The following is a 19,908-nucleotide window of genomic DNA, read 5'->3' as shown; positions in this document are numbered from 1 at the left end:
GACCTTTATTGTTTGGTCATAACAACAAAGGTCGGTATGGATAATGTTGCGGCTCAGGAAGCCTGCTGCAGTTCGATAACGATACCCAGGAGGAGGGCAAATCCTCCATCTGGGTCTCAGTGTACTCGCTAAATCTGATTTACTGCACACCTTTTATTAACAGGGAGGAAACACAAGGATTACACACACACACACACACACACACACACATCTAGTTTTAGCCAAGCGTTTGGTTGGTGGTGACAATGTTATTTAGGAGTCCCATAAATGAGTCTGCTGAGCACCAGGCTAATGCTAACAGCAGCTCATAAGCCTGTCATTCACAAATATAAACACACGCACACAAGCGAGCCAATATTTGGTGTGCAGCACTGCAGAAGCTCTTCAGCTAACAGCCACATTACACTTCCTCACAAGTGCGCGAAGGACACACTGATGTATTTTTGTTACGCATGCGTGAAATCTGTGCAAGCACTTGAGCGATAAAATGTTAAATATGAGGGATGGATAACTTGTGTTTTAGCCGTCCATCTGTGACTGTGTGTGTGACAGAGAGTGTGTGTGTGTCCGGTGATAACAGCTTGTCTAAACCTGCATCCTGCCTGCTGACACTCCAACACACACACACACACACACACACACACACACACACACACACACACACACACACGCACAGAGGGGAATTAATTAGTAAAAGGGCATCAGAGGAAAATAACTTCACCCAACACCTCGCTAATGCACGCGGGTGTGAGTGAGTATGAGTGTGTCAGTAGGTGTATTGTGAAAGCTCCTCTCTATTTTCTGTAAGTGTGTGAATGCAGAGTTGTGTTTTTTTTCCTTTGGTGCTGGACTGTTTTGTCTTTGTAAGGATGTGTGTGTCATTTCTCTCTCTTTCCTCCGTGAAAGTTATCACTCTGGTGTTTTCTCTGCATCAGCTAGAAGTGAGGGAGGGCGTTTCCCACCACTCACTGCCCTGTTTGTTTTAGTCTGTCTTGTTCTTCTTGTTAATGGTAATGGTCTGACACAGAAATGCTACAAGGCTCCCCTGATTCTAAACCTTATCTTAGATGTGACTGATGATTCCACAGAGAAGCAGCGTTGAGGCTTCCCCTTATTTGGTGTGAGGGAGACTCTAGGCGGGTTTTCAGATGCCTAACTTTTTCGTCATTTTATTGCTGTTTAGGTCATTCTTCCAAACAGTTGTGTTTTTACTGAGCAGAAAGACATCTGCATGTGTTCAGACTCATGTTGTGTTGAAAGTAGGCATGCTCTGATCAGATAGTTGGATATCAGGCCGATTCTGACTCACTTTATTTCTTAGTGTAAAAGAATCTATTCAAACCTATGGTCTATGTGAAGAAGTAAACCCTGTGAAATCATGAAGTAGTTGTTATTAACCACATTTTTTGGAAAGCTGAAACCTGCTGAATCACAAAATCCCTGAAATAGAACCTGTCTGACAAAGTGAAGCAGGTTGGCAGATCTCAAAAAGCAACACGCCAAGCCACGATCTAAAGAGAAGTAAAGCCACTGATATCTATCAGTCTGGAAAGGGTTAAAAATCAATTTCTAAGGCTTTGGGATTTCAGTGAACCACACTGAGAACTTTTATTCACAAATAGAGAAAAACGGGATCAGTGGCAAACCTTCCCAGGGGTGGCTGACCTACCAAAATTACTCCAAGAACGGATCGACGACTCATCCAGGAGGTCAAAAAAGAACCCAGAACAACAACTAAAGAACTGTAAACCAATAGGGCCTGAAGTCAAAGTCTTTACTTGGATCCAGTTGAGGTGCTTTGGCATGACATTAAACAGGTTTAAACCCTGCAATAACTCTGAATTAAAACAATTCTGCAAAGAAGAGTGGGCCAAAGTTCCTCCACAGTGATCTAAAAGAGTCATTGCCAGTTATCACAAATGCTTGATGGCAGTTCTCGTTTCCAAGGGTGTAACAGCCAGTTATCAGTTATCAGGAACAGTTACACTTTCACATGGCTCAGGTAGGTTTGTATAACTTTTTCCCTTAACAGATAAACTGCATGCTGTATTTAGTCAGGCTATCTGTGACTATTATTAGAATTTGTTTCATGATCTGAAACATTTAAGTTTATGGAAAAATGCAAAGGACTGAGACATCAGGAAGGAGACGAGCACTTTTTCACAGCTCCGAGAGCTAGAGCCAGCCTAAATTAATTTTAGAGAGATGGAGATTATTACAAAGAGTATAAAATAACTTTAGTAGGGCAGGTCTGTGATCGTTATTTGAATTTCATGGGAATTAAAGCTCTAAAAGCTCAAACACTGAACTGGCTTGACGTTGCACTGCATTTATTTCCAGAACAATCTTTTCTCTTTTCTGAAAAGCACTGAGGAGATTGGCTTTTTTTTTTTCTAAATCTGCCCAGTGACGCCCAGAGGCTTGTGTCTCTCCTCTATCCAATCCCTCCATCTTCCCTCCTTTTCATGTCACCGTGGTTACATAAGGGAGGAAGGGAAATAGTGACATCTCCACTGAGGATGACTGCGGGTGTGCTCTGTGTACATGTGTGTATTTGGCTGCTGCTCAACTTTTAATCAAGAATTAATTGTTAACCTGAGAGGAAACAAGTCTCCCCGAGGACTTGTGCGCCTCTCGTATCCGCCAGAGCAGACTCTGTCATCAGCTGCAGGTCTGAAAGTCTTTTGAGGTCAGAAATTGCTCAGATGCCATGACTGTGAAAACAAAGCCAAATCACTGTTATTTCTGTTTTCAAAACAGGGATGATTACCTAGACTTTGTCCTCCGTCACTCAATACGAGATCCGACCTGTAAAGTTTAAGATGAGCAGTTTCCATCTATTTTACATATTATTTTATATATTACTGGTATATTAAAAAAAGAATTCTCATTTCCAAACACTTTTTAAAACATATTTCTGTATATTTTCTAAACCTCTGAAAATATTCCCAAATGCTCCTTCTTTAAATTACGCTACCAGCAGTGCAGGTTAGAGGCTCCGATTACCCCTGAGAAACTCATAAAAATATAAACACTCATAAAATATCCCTGTAGCACACTTCCCTTAGTAAAAATACAAACTTTTTCTGACAGTGAGACCATATTTTGCCGATTCCTCACATACAAAGGAGGCATCTATATTTGCCAGGTAAATAAGAGATAAGCAGTCCAGAACTAGAAAAATAATGTCAAGCAAAATGAGTTTCTATAATACAATAGGTTAACTCCACAGAATGAATTATAGCTTTCCAATGAAAGTTAGTACTGTCTACAAGATTGGTAGTTCAGCTAGCTATTTTATAGGTTTTGTAAATTCTTCTGAGACTACGATTCAGCTTTTCTTATATTTGTAGTGTTTTTCCACATCTATAAGCATGTAAATGTAGGTGGATTCTAATTGTAATAGTAGTTAGCTCTGCCTGCACAGACAATGTGTGATTTAATCATTTTAGGCTGGTATGGTGGACGATTTTTAAGCTTCTTCAAGTAATTCTTATTTCCAGGCAGTTGTTTTCAGCGTTTTTTCATCTGATGAAGCATTTGTCATTTGTCGTGTCACCTGTTTCTCTTGCAATTAAAACCACTGCTGCAGCGCATTCATGGATAAAGCCTCCTTAGTGCTCTGTGCATAGATTATTTAGTGAGGCACAAATACCCAACAATGGCAGTAGAAATTTAAAGTTTTACAGTTTTACTACCGTTTAGGTTTACTCCTGTCATCTTGGATTTTTAATTTGGTGGGGCTGCTCAGACTTTCCACGTTGGCAATCCGAGTTGAGGGGACATTTCAGATGAAAATTCATACTTTTGATTTTGATTTGAATTGCGCTGTATGACAGGAGCAGGCTCACTTCTACTCTGCTTGCTAAATCTAGCTTTAAGTGCTAGCTAAAACAGGTTTTATGGTGGACCATTTTTAAGCTAGCTAAAACAGGTTTTAGCTAGCACTCACACTCACAGGTTTTAGCCATTGACTGTTTAGAACATGGACATAATTCCAGGTCTAAATAACTAGGTGAAAATAACTGAATTTATGGGCTCAGTATCACCTGAAACTAGAGATTAAGTTAATCTAGTAAACAAAAGGAGGATCATATTGTGTATGTGTATCTAGCTTTAAGTGCTAGCTAAAACAGGTTTTATGGTGGACCATTTTTAAGCTAGCTAAAACAGGTTTTAGCTAACACTCACACTCACAGGTTTTAGCCATAGACTGTTTAGAACATGGACATAATTCCAGGTCTAAATAACTAGGTGAAAATAACTGAATTTACGGGCTTAGTATGCCCTGAAACTAGAGATTAAGTTAATCTAGTAAACAAAAGGAGGATCATCTTGTGTATGACATTCGCTAACAAACGGTCAATGTCATCACAGATGAGAGGAAAATACAATGTATGGTGTGGTAACAGAGGAGGCAAAAACAGCTTAGTTAGTGATGACTTTTAGTATCAGTGCTTGCAAAAGCACAGATCCTCTATATCTATGTCATCTCCCATTTGGTTCGCTGAATGTGAAACCATTAAATAGAGAGAACACAGAGAGACGTGTGGATGTGCACTGACTCGCTTTTTTGTTAAGAGTAAGTAAATCTGTCAAATTTGGCAGCAGTGTAGCCAAGTTAGCTCATTTGCTGGTTTCCATTAACACCACTCAGATTGTTTATCTCCATCCATTTATCATTTTTATGAAAGAGCTTAAAAGCATTTTATTAATCTGATGTCAGCATGATATGAATTAAAATCCATAGATTATTACAAAAGCATTAAGGTAACACTACTTGTCTTTATTAGTCTGTCTTCTAAGAGCCAAACAAGCAGCCTTGCATGATTTTTGTTTCGGGTGTAGAAGCTCATACCATCGTCCTGTTTCCTAGCATCAGCACACCTCAAAAGCTGTATATTTCTTTAGAACTTGCTCCCTGATCACGACCATGTTGCTTTGATTTTTTTCTTTTTTCTTGGAAGTGACAGGTGGCCGTTTTTTATGGTCTTGAAACAGGTGACAGGTTGTACTCTTCTAATGTGGCGTACCTGTCACTGCAGACAGAGGAACTCTGTAATGGTAGAGTAGTACCAACCGGAATCTGGCCTTTTTATTAACTCAGCTGCTCCGTGTTCCTTTTTGCAGTCAGTTTTTTGCAACATTCAGTTTGGTTTCTAAAATTTTTAATGGCTCTGCAGCCTATTTTGTAGCAGTGGTCTGGTTTGGTTACTAGCTTAACTCCTGCGAGGCTTCAAGCCTGTGAAAAACCTTGTTGGATTGATGATGACTCCTTCCTGTGCTGATATGCAGTGAGAACAGTGTGAATTCGTTTGCACACAGTCACAGTAACAGCAATGTCTCAAAGGTATGACAAGTACGGTAGTTAAAACTCCCCCCCTCTGTTTCTCTCTTTGGATTTTCTATTTACAGTAATGTGTGCCACATTTTTAGAAACTCCCGAGGCTTCTGTGACTTTGGCACATATTACCTAATTCTCACAAGTGCACACATACGCTCGCAAACACCAGCTCACATATTTGACTCACACACATCTTCAAAAAGTCAATGTTTGATGTAGCATCTGTGAAGCTAGAGCTGTATGTGTCACTCAGTACGTATATGATGCATGATTTTGATTGATGACACAGACGTAAAGGATGTAGTGAGAAAAACGCCCAAATCCAGGACACAGAACGGGATGGTGAGGAGCTTTATTGACTAATAGGCTTGAACACAAGGCACTGAGGGAGAGCTGGCAGAGTAAACCTTGTAATTCAAGCCAAGGACAGAACTGACTGAGGCCTAATGAAAGAACAGGGAAAAGGCAGGACACGAGCCTGGAAAACAGGGAGAAACATGAAGCTGAACAACAGCTGAGTTAAAAAGAACAAAGGGGAGCATGACTATTTATACACTTAGACTGACTGGGGGATGACAACCAGGAGGGGGAATGAGATACAGGTGAATACAAATAGATCAGGGGAAGTCCAGAGAAGTAAAACTACCACAGGGAGACTAATTCTGAAAGTGAAGCAGGAAGTAATAACGAGAAAAATACTTGGAAACAGAGTCTTTAGGTTCTTACTCATCCTGGTCATGATGGTCTAACGTTTTTGAGTTTAATACAACTTCATTTAAGTTCTTGAAAACCTGTACCATCTCCTCCAAAAGTGTCTTGATGCATGCTCAATCATCCAGGTAAGGAAATCCCACAAAGTTGATTTCATTCATCTGGATGTAGGGTTTTCTGTGGGAAAATCCAAGTGAGCCCAAGTCTTCTGGTTGTTTTTCCAAGTGACAAAACGTTTCGCCCCACAGAAAACGGCACATCCAGATTAACAGAATCCACTTTCTGGGCTCTCTTTCAAAAGACTTCTTCAATTCTAAAAGCTGATGGACAGTCTCGGGTATTTGACCTGAAGTGGCTCCATCACTCCTGTTTGTGAGTCACTGCCCCAACCTGCCATCATGTGAGTTGTTAAGGTCGAATTAGTTCAGGTTTGAATGGCGGTTAAATTGTCCGGGAAGGGATCTCAGGGCTATATCTTTTAGATTTGGGATATGGGAACATGTGCACATTGCAAGATTTGTACCACCATATCTGAAGTGCACTGCACTGAAATGCTCAGAATTCAAACTTACTCTACAACTAAAGTTAAACTCGAATAGAACAATAAAACTAAATCTCAACATTACTACACTAATGAGCATAAACTCAAATACGTCAACAGATGGTTCAAAACTCAAAATGAAGACAAAAACCAAAGACAAAATCTCTTTACACGGTAGTGGAGAACTTCTCGCCTGCTTTTTATCAGTGATTTCCTTGTTCTTCTGCAGTTAAATACAGCTCATTAACCCAGTTTAATACTAATTTTTAAATCATGACGGTCCAAATAGTTAAAAAAAAAAGTATTACTAGCATTTAGACTACATTTTAAAGCTTTTCTATCGAACTATGTCACTGATTTTCTTTATCTTTGAGGAAGGTGTGGTGACACCCGAACACGAATAACTGACAGTAAGTGTTTCAACATCTATCTGACAACATTTTTAAAAACAGTTTTGTGCAGACGTGAACAGACTGTCAGCTGCTACTGTTTTATGTAGCTGTACAAAACCTGAAGCTCTTTGCTTTTACAAGGCTGGAGGATCTTTTTTTTTTTCCACTCCTTGTTTAGGTACTTTCCATGCTCTGAGCAATCTTAAAAGTGCATCCTTTTCTATTGTAAACAATGAGCAAAGGAAGCGAGCGCTTTGAAAAGATGTTCTTAGGGAGCACTCATCCCTGTGCTGGATTTCTCTCTGTGACAAGGATAGAGTATCTCTCACTGGATAAAGTTTTCTCATTTTCTTTATGCATATTTCAGCAGCGCTACTTTCTGAAATCAACTCGAAGTTTACGTGGCGTTCGACCCCTGTCGACGTCTTCGAGCTTTGTTGTGCAAATTCTGTCTAATGACCAAAACTTCCGAAAGGTTTACGGTGCCACAAACAACTAGTCTGAATTCTTCGGATAATTTCAAAGCGATGTACACCTGCGACACAACAAGCTTCACAAAATGAAGCAGTATTGTGTGCAGTCAACCTCTGGGAACATTTCGAGTCCACTAAAGATCCTCTTGCACCCTGCAGATATGGTTTTACTCCATCGCTTCCTGTCACAGACCCTTGTCACACACATACAGGCTTAGACTTTGGTTACAAAGGCTTTGTGTGCATCTTTTCAAGTGGCAACAACAGCTAAAAATGAATTGTGAACATACGTTCGGATATATTTTGCACAGACGAGTCAAAACACATGCAGCAGTGTAGATAGGTCTGCCTGCTTCTTATTCTCCAAACAGCTGAGGGGGACAAAGTCAAACTCCTTAATGGGATATTTAGCTCGCAGCAAGACACATTTAGCCAGTAAACAGAACAACTTCAAGAGCAGGCAATCCATAACGGAGCGCCGAAGACTTTCTCTCCGTGTTCACGAGGATCCAAATAAAAATTAAAATACCAAGGGCTCCATGGTGAGAGTGTATGTCTATTATAGAGCAGGTTATAAATCATGCATGATCGCCTTTCTTCTCCGCTCTGAGACTGATGCTAACTGACGTGCACTTCTGTATCATAAACAGTAGCTCTCTCTGGTGGGAGCCGATTGTGTGAAAGCAGCTTAGGAAGATGAAGCCGGTAGCTGGGAGGGTGAAATTGTGATTCCATACAGTGCGGCGGGTTTTGTGAGGAGAGACGTCTGCTTCAGAGCAAACAAGACACGATAGTGCCGCCGGATTCTCGGCAGAATAGCGTCTGTCTACCGGGAACTGAGCGCACTTTAATTTTTAACCAGTCTTTCTCAAATCAAGACGTAGTTCCTGCGCGGTCCCCTCGGAAACGCGTCCAAACCCACACATGTTGGTGCTGATATTTATACTTTGAATTCTGGATGTTTAGCTGCTGTTGATGTTCCCGAGCTGAAGCTTGGCAATGAGTGGGAGTAGCTGCAGCAGGATTTGACATTTCTGTTAGAGGACAGTCTGTCTCCAAGAAACTGCAGATCACCTTGACACTAAAAGTCTTGTGTAAATCACTGTCATTTACTGTCAAAAGAACAAAGTGAACTGAACTGAAGCCTGAGAGACGGAGCTGTGTTTTGGTCTCTCACTCCTTTGGAAGCTTGATGCTTTAGACGCCTTATGTAAAGGCAGTAGGTTCGGTGGTGAATGAAGCTGCATATCAAACCTGGGTATATTGTTTTATAATAAATAACTCTCATGTCAATGCACCTAAATAATTTAAATTTATTCTTTGAAGTATTTCATCCAGATTTCTGGATTTGGATATTGCTTGGAGTCACCTCTGCATGTGGGCCTTTTGATTTCTTACCCTTCCAGTTATTAATTCATTTCCTTCTTAGCTTGGATTTTTCTTTGCGTTAGCTTGTTGATCATGAGATAATTTATAGTCAGATGATTTACGTAACGAGTCAAGTTCTGCTGCAAGTTCTGCTCTTTTTGAGAGAGCTGCAAAGTTTTGATGTCGGGATGACGGTGATGGAAAGCTTTTATTCTTTTACTGAGTCAGTGCTTTCATTTTCTGTGATTTTGTGGTTTGGTCTTAAAAGCAGGAAAGAACTGGAGAAAATTGTTGTGGTGTGCCGTGAGATTACCGGAGCCGCTCATAACAACCTTCAGTCTTTGTAGACGAAGGTCCTCTCGATGACGATCATCATTTTGGGCCTCTATGACTTGCAGATAGATTCAGACTGAATTTTGTTCATGCTACTGTTTACTTAATCACATTTTGAATTATTTCCCTTCTGATTAATGGTGCCAGTGTAATGTTTTGATCTAGTATTGGGTTTTATGTATGATACTGTATGTACTGTGTGCATCTTGGACTTTGACTGTAATTTCACAGCAGTGTACCGAGAAACAAAATATTATCCTAAGAATAATCTAATATAACCATAAAAATTGCATAATACAATTTTACTACATTTTCTTTGAATATTTGACCATGAAGTTTTAGTTACAAAGATATGTTGAAGGCTAAATTCCTTACTCTACAATAACTGTATTAGGCTTCACCCTCCACTCGACCCTGAAATTCATAGGTGATTAAAAAAGATTAATGGGTGAAGAAGACATTGCTAGGATCATAGCTGATTTCTTAGCTTTCTACAAGCTAATTGTATATCTGGTTCTCTGAAGGAAATGTGTCAGCGTGTAATTTTGGATGTAGTTAGACAAAACGACAAGATAGCTGCAAGTAATTTAACAGGGGAGTTTGTAACAGTGTTGTGTTTTGTGTTTTTATAGCCTTTGCTGAAATTGCACTGGAGAAAATGGAGAAAAGATGAGCAACAATGTCTCAGAAGAAACACTGAAAGAAATGCTGTAAATGTTCACTGTGCGATGCGTACTGATAGGCGAGTTCCTTCTGTTTTCTCTTTCTCCCCAGAAAGATACTCGCGTTGCTAAAAATGAGAACTCAGTGTGATTTGTCCTCAGTAAGGCAGACCAAAACACAGCTAATGTGAGAGTCTATAAAAGTCAGGACACTTAGCAGCCAGCTTGGTGACAGCAGTTATTGTAAAGCCTAAATGAACAGGTAGAGCCAAAACAAACTTCAGTGGTCACAGACACACTGAAAGCATTAGGTTTCCACTCAGATCTGATAAGAAACACTTTAAAAGTTTACCGACTTTCACCCAGAATTTGGGCTTATTTCCCCACGTTGTGCCTCTACTGGGCATATGCAAAGTTTAACAACACTGTGGCTTCATTATACTTTAATATAAAGAGGTGACATGGTCATTGTGGCTCATCCCACAAACACATTGGGCAAAGGTCACATGAAATTCACATTATGGTAACTGGTAAATGGTAAATGGATTGGTTCTTGTACAGAGCTTTATACAACTTGTTCATTCACCCAATCACACCCATTCACACAAGCACTTTTCTAGGTTTTCAGTGCTACCTAACTAACATTCATACACATTCACACTCCGATGAATGCATCGGAGAGCAACCTGGGGTTAGTATCTTGCCCAAGGATATTTGGCATGTAGACTGGAGCAGACTGGGATCGAACATTATGGATACAGAGAATGAAGACAAAACATATGTAGGCTACACATAAATCTTTACTGATCTTTATCAAGTGGATATGCCTCCTACTAATAGTGATGTGAACCTCTGTTGTCCACATCCATCAGTGTGACAACATTATTGGCTCAGATACTTCCTTGTTCACCCTCTTGATTGGTTCTTTAGGGGGGAAACAGCGTGACAACCTACAGCTTTAGTGTCCTCTCTTGCCAAGTTAGCTTCCAGAAGCTTGGTAAAGTTTAACGAGTTTGTTAAGTAATTGTTACCACAGACTCAGCAACAAGACAAATACTTGCTATAATTGTCTTCTCCAGCTGACTCTGTGACCCCTCACCTGCATTTCCTTTAAGAGCCCGGCCTTTCACTTGGATATCATCTGCTGTCACATTTCCCGTGTTTGTTACTCGTGTTTTATCAGCCGCTGGATGTGTCAAATTACTTCCTCGATGCTGATTCAAGGCGACGTCTCATTTATGTCGGCGCTGAATGGCCATTTGTGATCGCTCTGGATGATTTGTTTTGATTGTCTGTTTGTGTTGGGAGGGTTGATAGTGACGGGGACCGACGTTTCCTTCCCACTTTTCTTTGGCTTTTCCCTCCTTTTGCTTTTTATTTCTCCCCCCTCTTTACACGAACACACCTCCCTCTTTTCTACATTTCTCCCTCTAAATGTCATCCCTCCTTCCTTCCTCCTCCCACTCTTGTTCTTCTTTTTTTTCCTAATGCCACAATCCCTTTTTGCTCCTTTTCTCTCATACCTCCCTGCCCTAATCCTTCTCTTCTGTCTTCTCCATCCACTGTCCCTCTGTCTCCTTCCTTTTCCTTCCTAATTAAGCTCTCCTCTCTGTTTCCCCTCTAACTCTCAACCTCTCCTCCATGGTTTCCACTCTAATCCTTCATTTATCTTTTTTTTTCCTTTTACCCTATATCCTGCCTTCCTTCCTTTCTTCCTTCCTACCTCGGTCCTTGTTCTCCCTGACAACACATACTGCGTTATGTAATCTACGTCTCTGGGTATTAGTTATGCAAATTCATACATTTTTATTTATGTATATTTTTTTCTCTCCTCCCTCCATCCCCTTCTTTTATCCTCCCCTACCTTGCTTCCTTCACTTCCTACACCTCCCTTCTCTGCTTCTTCTTTATCTTTTCATCTTTTCTTTTCCCCATTAATCTCTCTTCCTTGCCATCCTCCCTTTTTTCCCTCCAATTCTCTTTGGTTCTCTTCTCTTCTTTCCCAACCATTCCTCTGTTTTTCCCATTCCCACTTTACTCTAAATAATCTTGTTTCCCTCCTTGTTTCCCTCCCTCTCCCCTCTCTTACCCGCCACTGCTCTCTCCCTCTATCCATCACTTCCTCTCCACATCCCTCCCTCCCATCCTTTTTTCCCCTCCCTCTTCTCCTCCAGCCACCAGCGGACTAGAGGCAGAGAGCGGCAGGCGCGGTGGCAGCAGCAGCAGCCACGGCGATGGAAACCACAGCAGCAGCAGCGGCGGCGGCGGAGGCAGCAGCAGCAGCGGCGGCGCGGCCCACTTCAGGTCTCCATGGCAACAGAGCGTGAACGTGTTCGGCTCGTGGAGCAGGCCGGAGTGTGTCGAGGAGCTGCACCAGCAGGCGCAGCTCAACCTCCAGAGCCTGCTGCAAGGTAAGGATGCATGGAGAGGAGGAGAAGAGGAGGGATTGGATGGATCGAGGGAATGTGTGCGTGTGTGTGTTGTGTTTTGAGTGGGTGGGAGAGGCGTGGAGGAAGAAGCGGAGGTGGGTGGGAGACTGTTTACACGCGCGTGTGTGTATGTGTGGTGTTAGACTGCACTGATATGGGTGTGTGTCGGACACTTTAAACATGCATGTGTGTGTTTGCATGCAGATATGCTGTGTGGAAGGGTGTGCGAGTTAGTTTCCCCCTCATACATGGTGCTTATGTTGTGCTGTAGAGTGTATGTGTGTGTGTGTGTGTGTGTGTGCATGCTGGCTTAGAGTAGCACTGCTCATATGTGTTGGATTCACCTTGCAGGGTTGTTCTTAAGAGTAGTATTTTATCATTCAGTGTGTGTGTGTGTGTTGAAGGAATGATCACTACTGCAGAAACGGGCATGTTTACATTATAGTTGGCAGTCCATGTTTGTAACTCTGCCATGGTATTATTTTTTTAAGGTGGAATGCTGTCATCTTAATATTAATCTCTTGTTTACTGAAGAAACTGCTCTGGTTGTATACACTGTGCAACCTCTGTGTGTGCATGTGTGTGTGTGTGTGTATGCAAATTAGCCCTCAAGGGAACAAGGTTTTCCATTTGTTCTCAGGTACTGTTTCTCTTCTGTCCCCTCCTGCCGGTTGCTTCTCCCTCACTCTCTCTTCCTCTCTCTCTCCCTCTTGTTCTCGCTCTGTGACTCATACTGTCTCGCCCTTTGCCCGGCCCTTCCATTAAAACAATCAAAGTGGGTTGTTAGCTGAATGAACGAGAGGCGGGGGGCTGAATGGCAGCGAGACAACCTTGAACACCTGAGAGAAGGAATGAATGAACAAGTGGATCTTACGACACATTTCACATTTCATGTCTTTTCATTGTACTGATTTTTTTTGTTGCATTTGTTCTTAGTTAGCTGTCTAAAAATTTCCAGATTTGCCAACAAATCTATGAAAAATAATCAAAGCAAAGAAAGTAACTACATTTGAAATCCATCTCTCGGTACGGTTGCTTTTCTACCCATCTTTGGTCAATTTGCACTTGAGTCAAAGGCAAAGGACTTCTTTTTGGGTTCTTGAAAATGTTTTACTTCGCAGTGGAGAGACTGCTTCTTCTAAAGATGATGGGAAATCCTGTTTAACATTTAGTCGGCCTTTCACTAGACATCTCATAATCATCCTTGGAATAATCTCCATCAGGGTTTAAATACTCTTTACTTTTCCATGGAAACTTTTCGGATGAGAGATGAAACAAGAAGTCCAACTGCTTTCGGCTCACGCGCTTAAGACCACTGAAGACAGAAAGATATACCATTGTTATACATTATAGAGACAAATGTTTTGGGCCAGGCCTCTTAATCTTTGAGTTCAGGTGATTTCACTTTCATTGTCACAGATGTATAAAACCATGGTGTTGTAACAGGATGTGACAGGATGTGAAATGTCTTCTCTCTCTAAGAGATATTACTACATAGAGGAAGGTTTTAGGAACCACGGCAGCTCTGACCACATAAAGGTACAGAGCAGGGCTGCTGGGCGCTGAGGTGCATAGTGTGTAAAAGACACCAGCGTTCAGCTGACTCAGTAACTCTGGATCTCCAGACTTTCTCTGGCGTTAACATCAGCACAAAAACTGTACACATGGAGCTTCGTGGAATGGTTTATCATGGCTCAGCAGCTCTTGCAGGTGTGACATGTAAGTGGCACAGTACTTTGGTCGTTACGCTGTATGTCAATTGTTACAGATTTTACTTTATGAAGAGTAAGCAGTACATACGATGCGTTCAGAACTATTTTTTATTGTGGATTAATACACATTTGGCACTCCAGTGATTGCAGGATACCATGCCATATGTAGTTAAGCTAAATTCCACTGTTACTGATCTGTGTTGGAATAGACTGGAGCCCTGGTACAGGGATTTGGTATATATGTTATAGAAATCAAAAGCTTTGTATAACACACAAGAACAACTCAAACAGCAGCTTCATATTGAAAGAAATTTGCTGTCACAGTGGTGCATTCTGTTGAAAACTGAGGCAAATATAAACTGATGGATTCTGTGTTTTGCACATTCCCTAAACATAAAGTTACTGACAAGGGAGAAATTAAAAGAAACAAGTAAGCATAACTCAAGTCAAAGTTTATTTCTATACCGCATTTATAACAATCTCACTTGGCCAATGTGCTCTATATTATACAAAATATTATATGCATAACAGCCACTAAATCCACATTAAGAATAATCAGATAAGCAGTACTGTACTGTAAATAAGACTGTGTTTGCATAATAAAACCCAGGTTACAGAGAATAAGTAGGTTTTTTAACACTGTTTTAAAATGACAGAGACTGGGCAGCTTATGTGAAAATGCAAGTTGTACCAAACATTAGGAGACGCCACTGAAAAGGTTCTGTCACCTCTGCTTTTGAGCCACACAGGCACATAAGGTGATTCAGTAAGACGTCGGTGCACCACTTACTTCCAGAACAGCCTTGGCAATGATTTTAAAGTTCTGGATAAATGGAAGACCATTCATCTGAAACCTAATCGCTTTTGAAGATCTCAGTTGAAGACACTGTCTAAAATTCCCACAGTTTTACAGTGGGTTGAGGTCTCATAACTGCATTGCATATAATTAACATATTTATATATGTCCATTTCTTATATTTAAATTTGATAAGTATTCCCATAGAGATGTCCAGTGTGTAATAGACTGGCGACCTGTCCAGGATACTTTTGCCCTTTGACAGTGAGGATAAACCTCACTGCAGACAACTCTAAAGCCGACCCAGCTGCTACAACCTGACATTAGAATAGCTGCATCGCAAAGAAAGGAACTGGTTACCCCGGTAACCGTCAGACTTGGTCATAGCAACTAGTGTGAGGTTCTTCTTTCAAGGTAGGATTGTCCAACAGACTGTAGAGGCAAGGAGGTAATAGAAGCTCCTGGTCTGGTGTCTCCTCCAAGTTTCCCTTCCTCATGCTTCTCCATATAGTTTCCATAATCAGCTGTCCCACCCATAGTTCCACATTACAGCTGCTGAAAGGCCAACAGCATCATGCTCCTTGGCTTAGGATTGGCTTTCCAAACCTTTTATCACATTGCTCAGTCAGATCAGTTATGCTTTATTTAGTTTGCCATAGTATAATTAGACAACTATAGGATCTAAATAAACATGCAAGACACACATTAAACCCAAATATTCCGCCTTGTGACTTTGAGGCCAGTCAGAAAGCACATAGACATCACTCAGGTTGTTAAAGGCATCCGAGAAATTCTGGCAAGTTCTCATTTTACTATCTGGTTAAAGTTCTTAATACATAAAAAAAAGTTATGATACACATTTAAGTTTATTCTGGAAAACATTAACATAATGAGCCATTCATTATCAATTAAGCCACAGTTTTTCCACTTTTTGTCTCTCCTACTGTTTGCTGGTGCGACTGCTGTCATTACAAGGGAATGATACTTTAGCGAGCCAAAATTAACCTAGCCGTGCTTTCATGTGGTAGCAGTTCGGACCATGGCTCTCACAATGTGAGCAATTCTTAATTTGCAACACAAACTGGAACAAAACATAGTGAAAGTGCTAAACTTACGTTTACTCTGTAATTTTCACACTTCAGTGAGTCTACAGTGAGTTTCTGGCTCCGCAGACAGCATGTTCCACACCCCCTGCTGTAAGTGACAAGTCCTCCCAGACTTCAGCAACAAAACGTCTCCTGTAGTTTAAGAGAGCCACCAAATCCCTTTACTGTAGAGTTCAGGTTTTATCTATTAGTCTTATGTCATTCCGAGCCATCTGTGGCCATCAAGCTAATGGCTTGTGCTGCTGTCCAGTCATCTATTTCCATAACTGCCTATCTAACTTAAGGTCAAGAGGGCTGGAGCCTAGCCCGGCTGTCATACAGTGAGACAAAGATGTGTACCACCACTATATACCATTGAAAGAAACTAAAGGACAATACCGACATCTATAGTGTATACATGTAAGCCTGTATTTTCATGCATTCTGGCTTTTTACTCCATTAGAACAGTTCTGGTTGGGAGTCGTGTGAGACCTGTCCAGATTCCTTAGCCTCAGCATCCCACAATCCCCTCTGTTTGACCAATAGGTAACTTGTCCTCATTGACCATACCCAGAGACCTTAAAACTTAGATCTCAATAGCTTTAACCATCACCAGAAAGAACAATTTTACTTAACTGGAAAAACAGAACAAAATCATCAATAAATCAGTAGCTTGATTTTCTAACAGATCATGCAAATTTAGAAAAATTTACTTCAACTTTGAAGAATAATTTGACCTAGTTAAAAAAAAACATGATCCAGACTATTATGTTACATCCAGAGCTGATTCCCCTCATCATACCTAACACGTATTTGGAACAAAAACAAGCAAAAATAACATAAAGACTGCCCATCGTGAGTCTTGCAAACAACTCACCTCTTCACTGTAGTATTTCTATTTGTTTGTTTGACCACTGCTTGATCCACTGACCCCCTGTGGTCCCTCATATGGGTCAACCTTTTTGTGCAAAGTCCTCCACTGGAGGACGGACCCGAGTAACTTCTTTGGCCTAAGCCAGGCTGGGCCCCATGGGCCTCCACCCCACTCCTGGCTGTATGGTAGGACCCTGTAACCCTGTCTCAGCCAGGCTACACTGGACGCTTGTTTTTTTTTTTCCCCTTAACACAGGGGGTCTCTGAATCACACTTTTTCTGGCCCTTTCTGGACTAATTTGCCTTGGAAGATCCTACCAAAGTTTAACTGGCCCTGACAACATAGCACCTGGGATCACCAACACACATAAACCCCTCCATCAAGATAAGGGCAGACCCAGGACTCGCTGGAGAGGTTATATCTCTGGTTTGGTTTGGGAATGACTTAGAGTCTCCCGGATGAGCTGGAAGAGGTGGCCGGGGTGAGGGAAATCTGAGCTTCTGTGCTAAGACTGCTGCCCCTATGGCCCGAACTCAGATAAGCAGTAGAAAATAGATGGATAAATCGATGGAGGGAAAGACGAAGTCCACCCCAGACAGATCACATTTACGCCTACAGACAATTTACATTTATCCTAACATGTATGAAGAAGTCATGCAGGAGAGAATGCAAACTCTACTCAGACAAACCAGGAAGTTTTGTGATGTAAAGCAGAAGGTGGACAAGTGATGCTAATCTAATGCTATCTTGTATGTTTAGCCCATAACAAAAAGTAGTTCTTGCAAGTGTTCAGTAACATTTCAATCAGTTATATAATTCTGAGTCATCATCAAGCCAGAAAACAGAGGTAATTTTTTATTTTTTGCCTGCGTTGTCCGGCCCTTCATGTAATAGATTTTTTGAGAAGAAAGAAAGAAGAAGAAGCTTGAGGGCCGCAGAGGTTTTGGCTACTTGAGCACTCGGATCAGGGTGCTGCTGGTTTCGATCTTTGCATGGGATTTGTTGAGAAAATATAAAACATCATGAGACTCATCCTTTAATTCCTCCAGATTACTTTATTGACATCACTTGTTGATCAAAAGGAAACGTCGTAAAGGCAGCATAACAGAGCAGCTGACGACACAGGAGGCGGTTTGTGTTGCTTCTCCGAGTCTTCTCCCCGTCTCTCTTTCCTACCGCATGTGTGTTTATGTGTTGGTTAAGCCGGTTATTGTCTCAGATGGGCTGGCATCTTGTGTATGATGAAAATAAGATGGATGAACACAGTCGTGGGTGGACAACAGACACCGGTGTTTGCGTGTGTGTGAGAGAGAGATGGAAACAGACTGTGTGTGGCCATTCATCTTTTTCTGTCGTCTGTGCTCATTTATGCTGCTTTGTGTTCATGCCTCTATCTCTGTGCGTGTGTGTCCTTCAGTTTGTGTGTGCGGGTGTGTGTTATATAACACCAAAGCGTCCAGCTGTACCTTCTCCCTCTCTCTGGCCATCCTCGCCCTCTGTTTCCCACTGGCCTTAGCTCAGTAAAATATTCATTCTCCTTCTCGCTCCTCCACGCTCTGCCCTCCATATTTATGAAGCCGGCTGTCGTCCGGTGTTAGACAGGTCTGCTGCGTCTTCTGCCGAGCTTCAGCTCCCCACGGCACCAAGATTTATGCTAGATTTATTTCACTGTTGCTCCTAAGTGGGCAACAACGATCCCCTCCTCCCCCCAGCTCGTCATCAGCGCACCACCACGGCGTGATTAGCACTCTGTGTTTTCACAGACTCGTACCTCTTCTTTTTTTCTTTTTTTAATTCCTGATTGGATTTGTCATGTGTGTAGATTTGCCACAGTGAATGAGCAAATTTCATTCAATATGCAAGTCCAGTATAATTAGATAGGTCTTCAGTTTCATCCTCATCGTGACTCCCACGTTCAGAATGTCCTCTTAAATATGTTGTTTCTCATTGGCTCTAAAGGCAAACGCAGATTTGCTGTTATCAAAATGATGCACACAGTCTAATCCACTCCCGTGGTGAAGGTTTGCTTAGGTTTAGCCACACACGACGGGCAAATACTCAGTTAGGATAGAGGTTCAACAAGGTTTCAACAACGGGGAGAGTAAAGGGGAGCTGCTGTGCTCCCACACACACACACACACACATATATATATTCACTTACAATGGAAGCTCATTTTAAACATGGCCAGAGGTTTGAAACAATGAGGTCAGTGTATATATAAGTATTCCCTGTGAGACTCGGGTTTCATACTCTTTCTACTTCTGGCTCTGTATGATGTCAAAGAAAGGGGATATCCCTGATATGCTAACCTCTAGCTGTGAGCACAGATGCCCTGCCCACCTGCTGTTTATGCCTTCTGTTTTTGAGGGGCGGCCAATCAGAAGAGGGTTGCCTTAATTCTCTCCCCCATAAAGATGCCATCCCACGAGCTCAACAGCACCTGTAATGACAAGTTTTGACACAGTATATATCAGTATGTGCTTTGATAACCACTGGAATAGTTTCTGGGTTGTTCTAAGGGTAGCCATGGTAAACTGTATTGGCAGAGACCACCCTCACTAAGATTTGATGCACACCCAGTCATTTTGTCCTGGAAGTACGCCTAAAATACCACCGAAACTGCTCAGTTCAGAAACGAGAAACAAAGCTTACCCTAGTAGTCTACCAAGGAGGAAAGGGTTAAAGAAACAGGAGGTAAAAGAGCTTTTATTTATTTTCTTTTTGGGACAGTGGATCAAACTAGGTGCTGCACTGAAACTCAGCATGAGACAAATAAAGGTTATTTTGAACTGTAAATCCTGCAAAGATACTCTATTAGAGTTAGAATAGCGATATAGAACTGGAATTGAATGTAATAGGTCCTCTTTAAAGGTCACACTTTGCCATCTGAACCATGTTTGACCCCCAAAGTCCAGTTTGATTGTCTTGTGTGATCATTGTGTACCTCACCCACTAGAAAAGAGAGGACAGCGTGGGTCTTCTCTTCGTCTGTGGCGTTTCACAGGCTTCTTCAACGGTCGGTGACGGCGTAGGGCGAGATGAGCATCTGCTCGGTTGTAGAGCGGCAGGATGGATCGCAAGACTGTTAAAAAGCTGACCTTTCCACTGCTTCTTAGGTGTGTCGCGATGACACTTGTATCCAGCAGCAAGTGCTTTGCAAGCTACCATTCAGCAAACAGGCCCACTC

At 41.7% G+C, this 19,908-nt stretch overlaps 1 protein-coding gene across 4 annotated transcripts in view; it reads left to right on the top strand.

The window, feature by feature from the left end:
• Positions 1-19,908, top strand: part of nhsl2 (NHS-like 2) — a 187,398-nt gene that overhangs the window by 113,925 nt on the left and 53,565 nt on the right. For all 4 annotated transcript variants that reach the window (XM_039610131.1, XM_039610130.1, XM_039610132.1 and 1 more), the window contains exon 2: positions 11,999-12,235. In XM_039610131.1, coding sequence (XP_039466065.1) covers positions 11,999-12,235 — 237 coding nt within the window. The remainder of the gene's footprint in view (positions 1-11,998; positions 12,236-19,908) is intronic.

Source organism: Oreochromis aureus, linkage group 3 (genome assembly GCF_013358895.1).
Source record: "Oreochromis aureus strain Israel breed Guangdong linkage group 3, ZZ_aureus, whole genome shotgun sequence".
NCBI lineage: Eukaryota > Metazoa > Chordata > Actinopteri > Cichliformes > Cichlidae > Oreochromis > Oreochromis aureus.
This window is presented reverse-complemented; position numbering and strand designations above follow the sequence as displayed.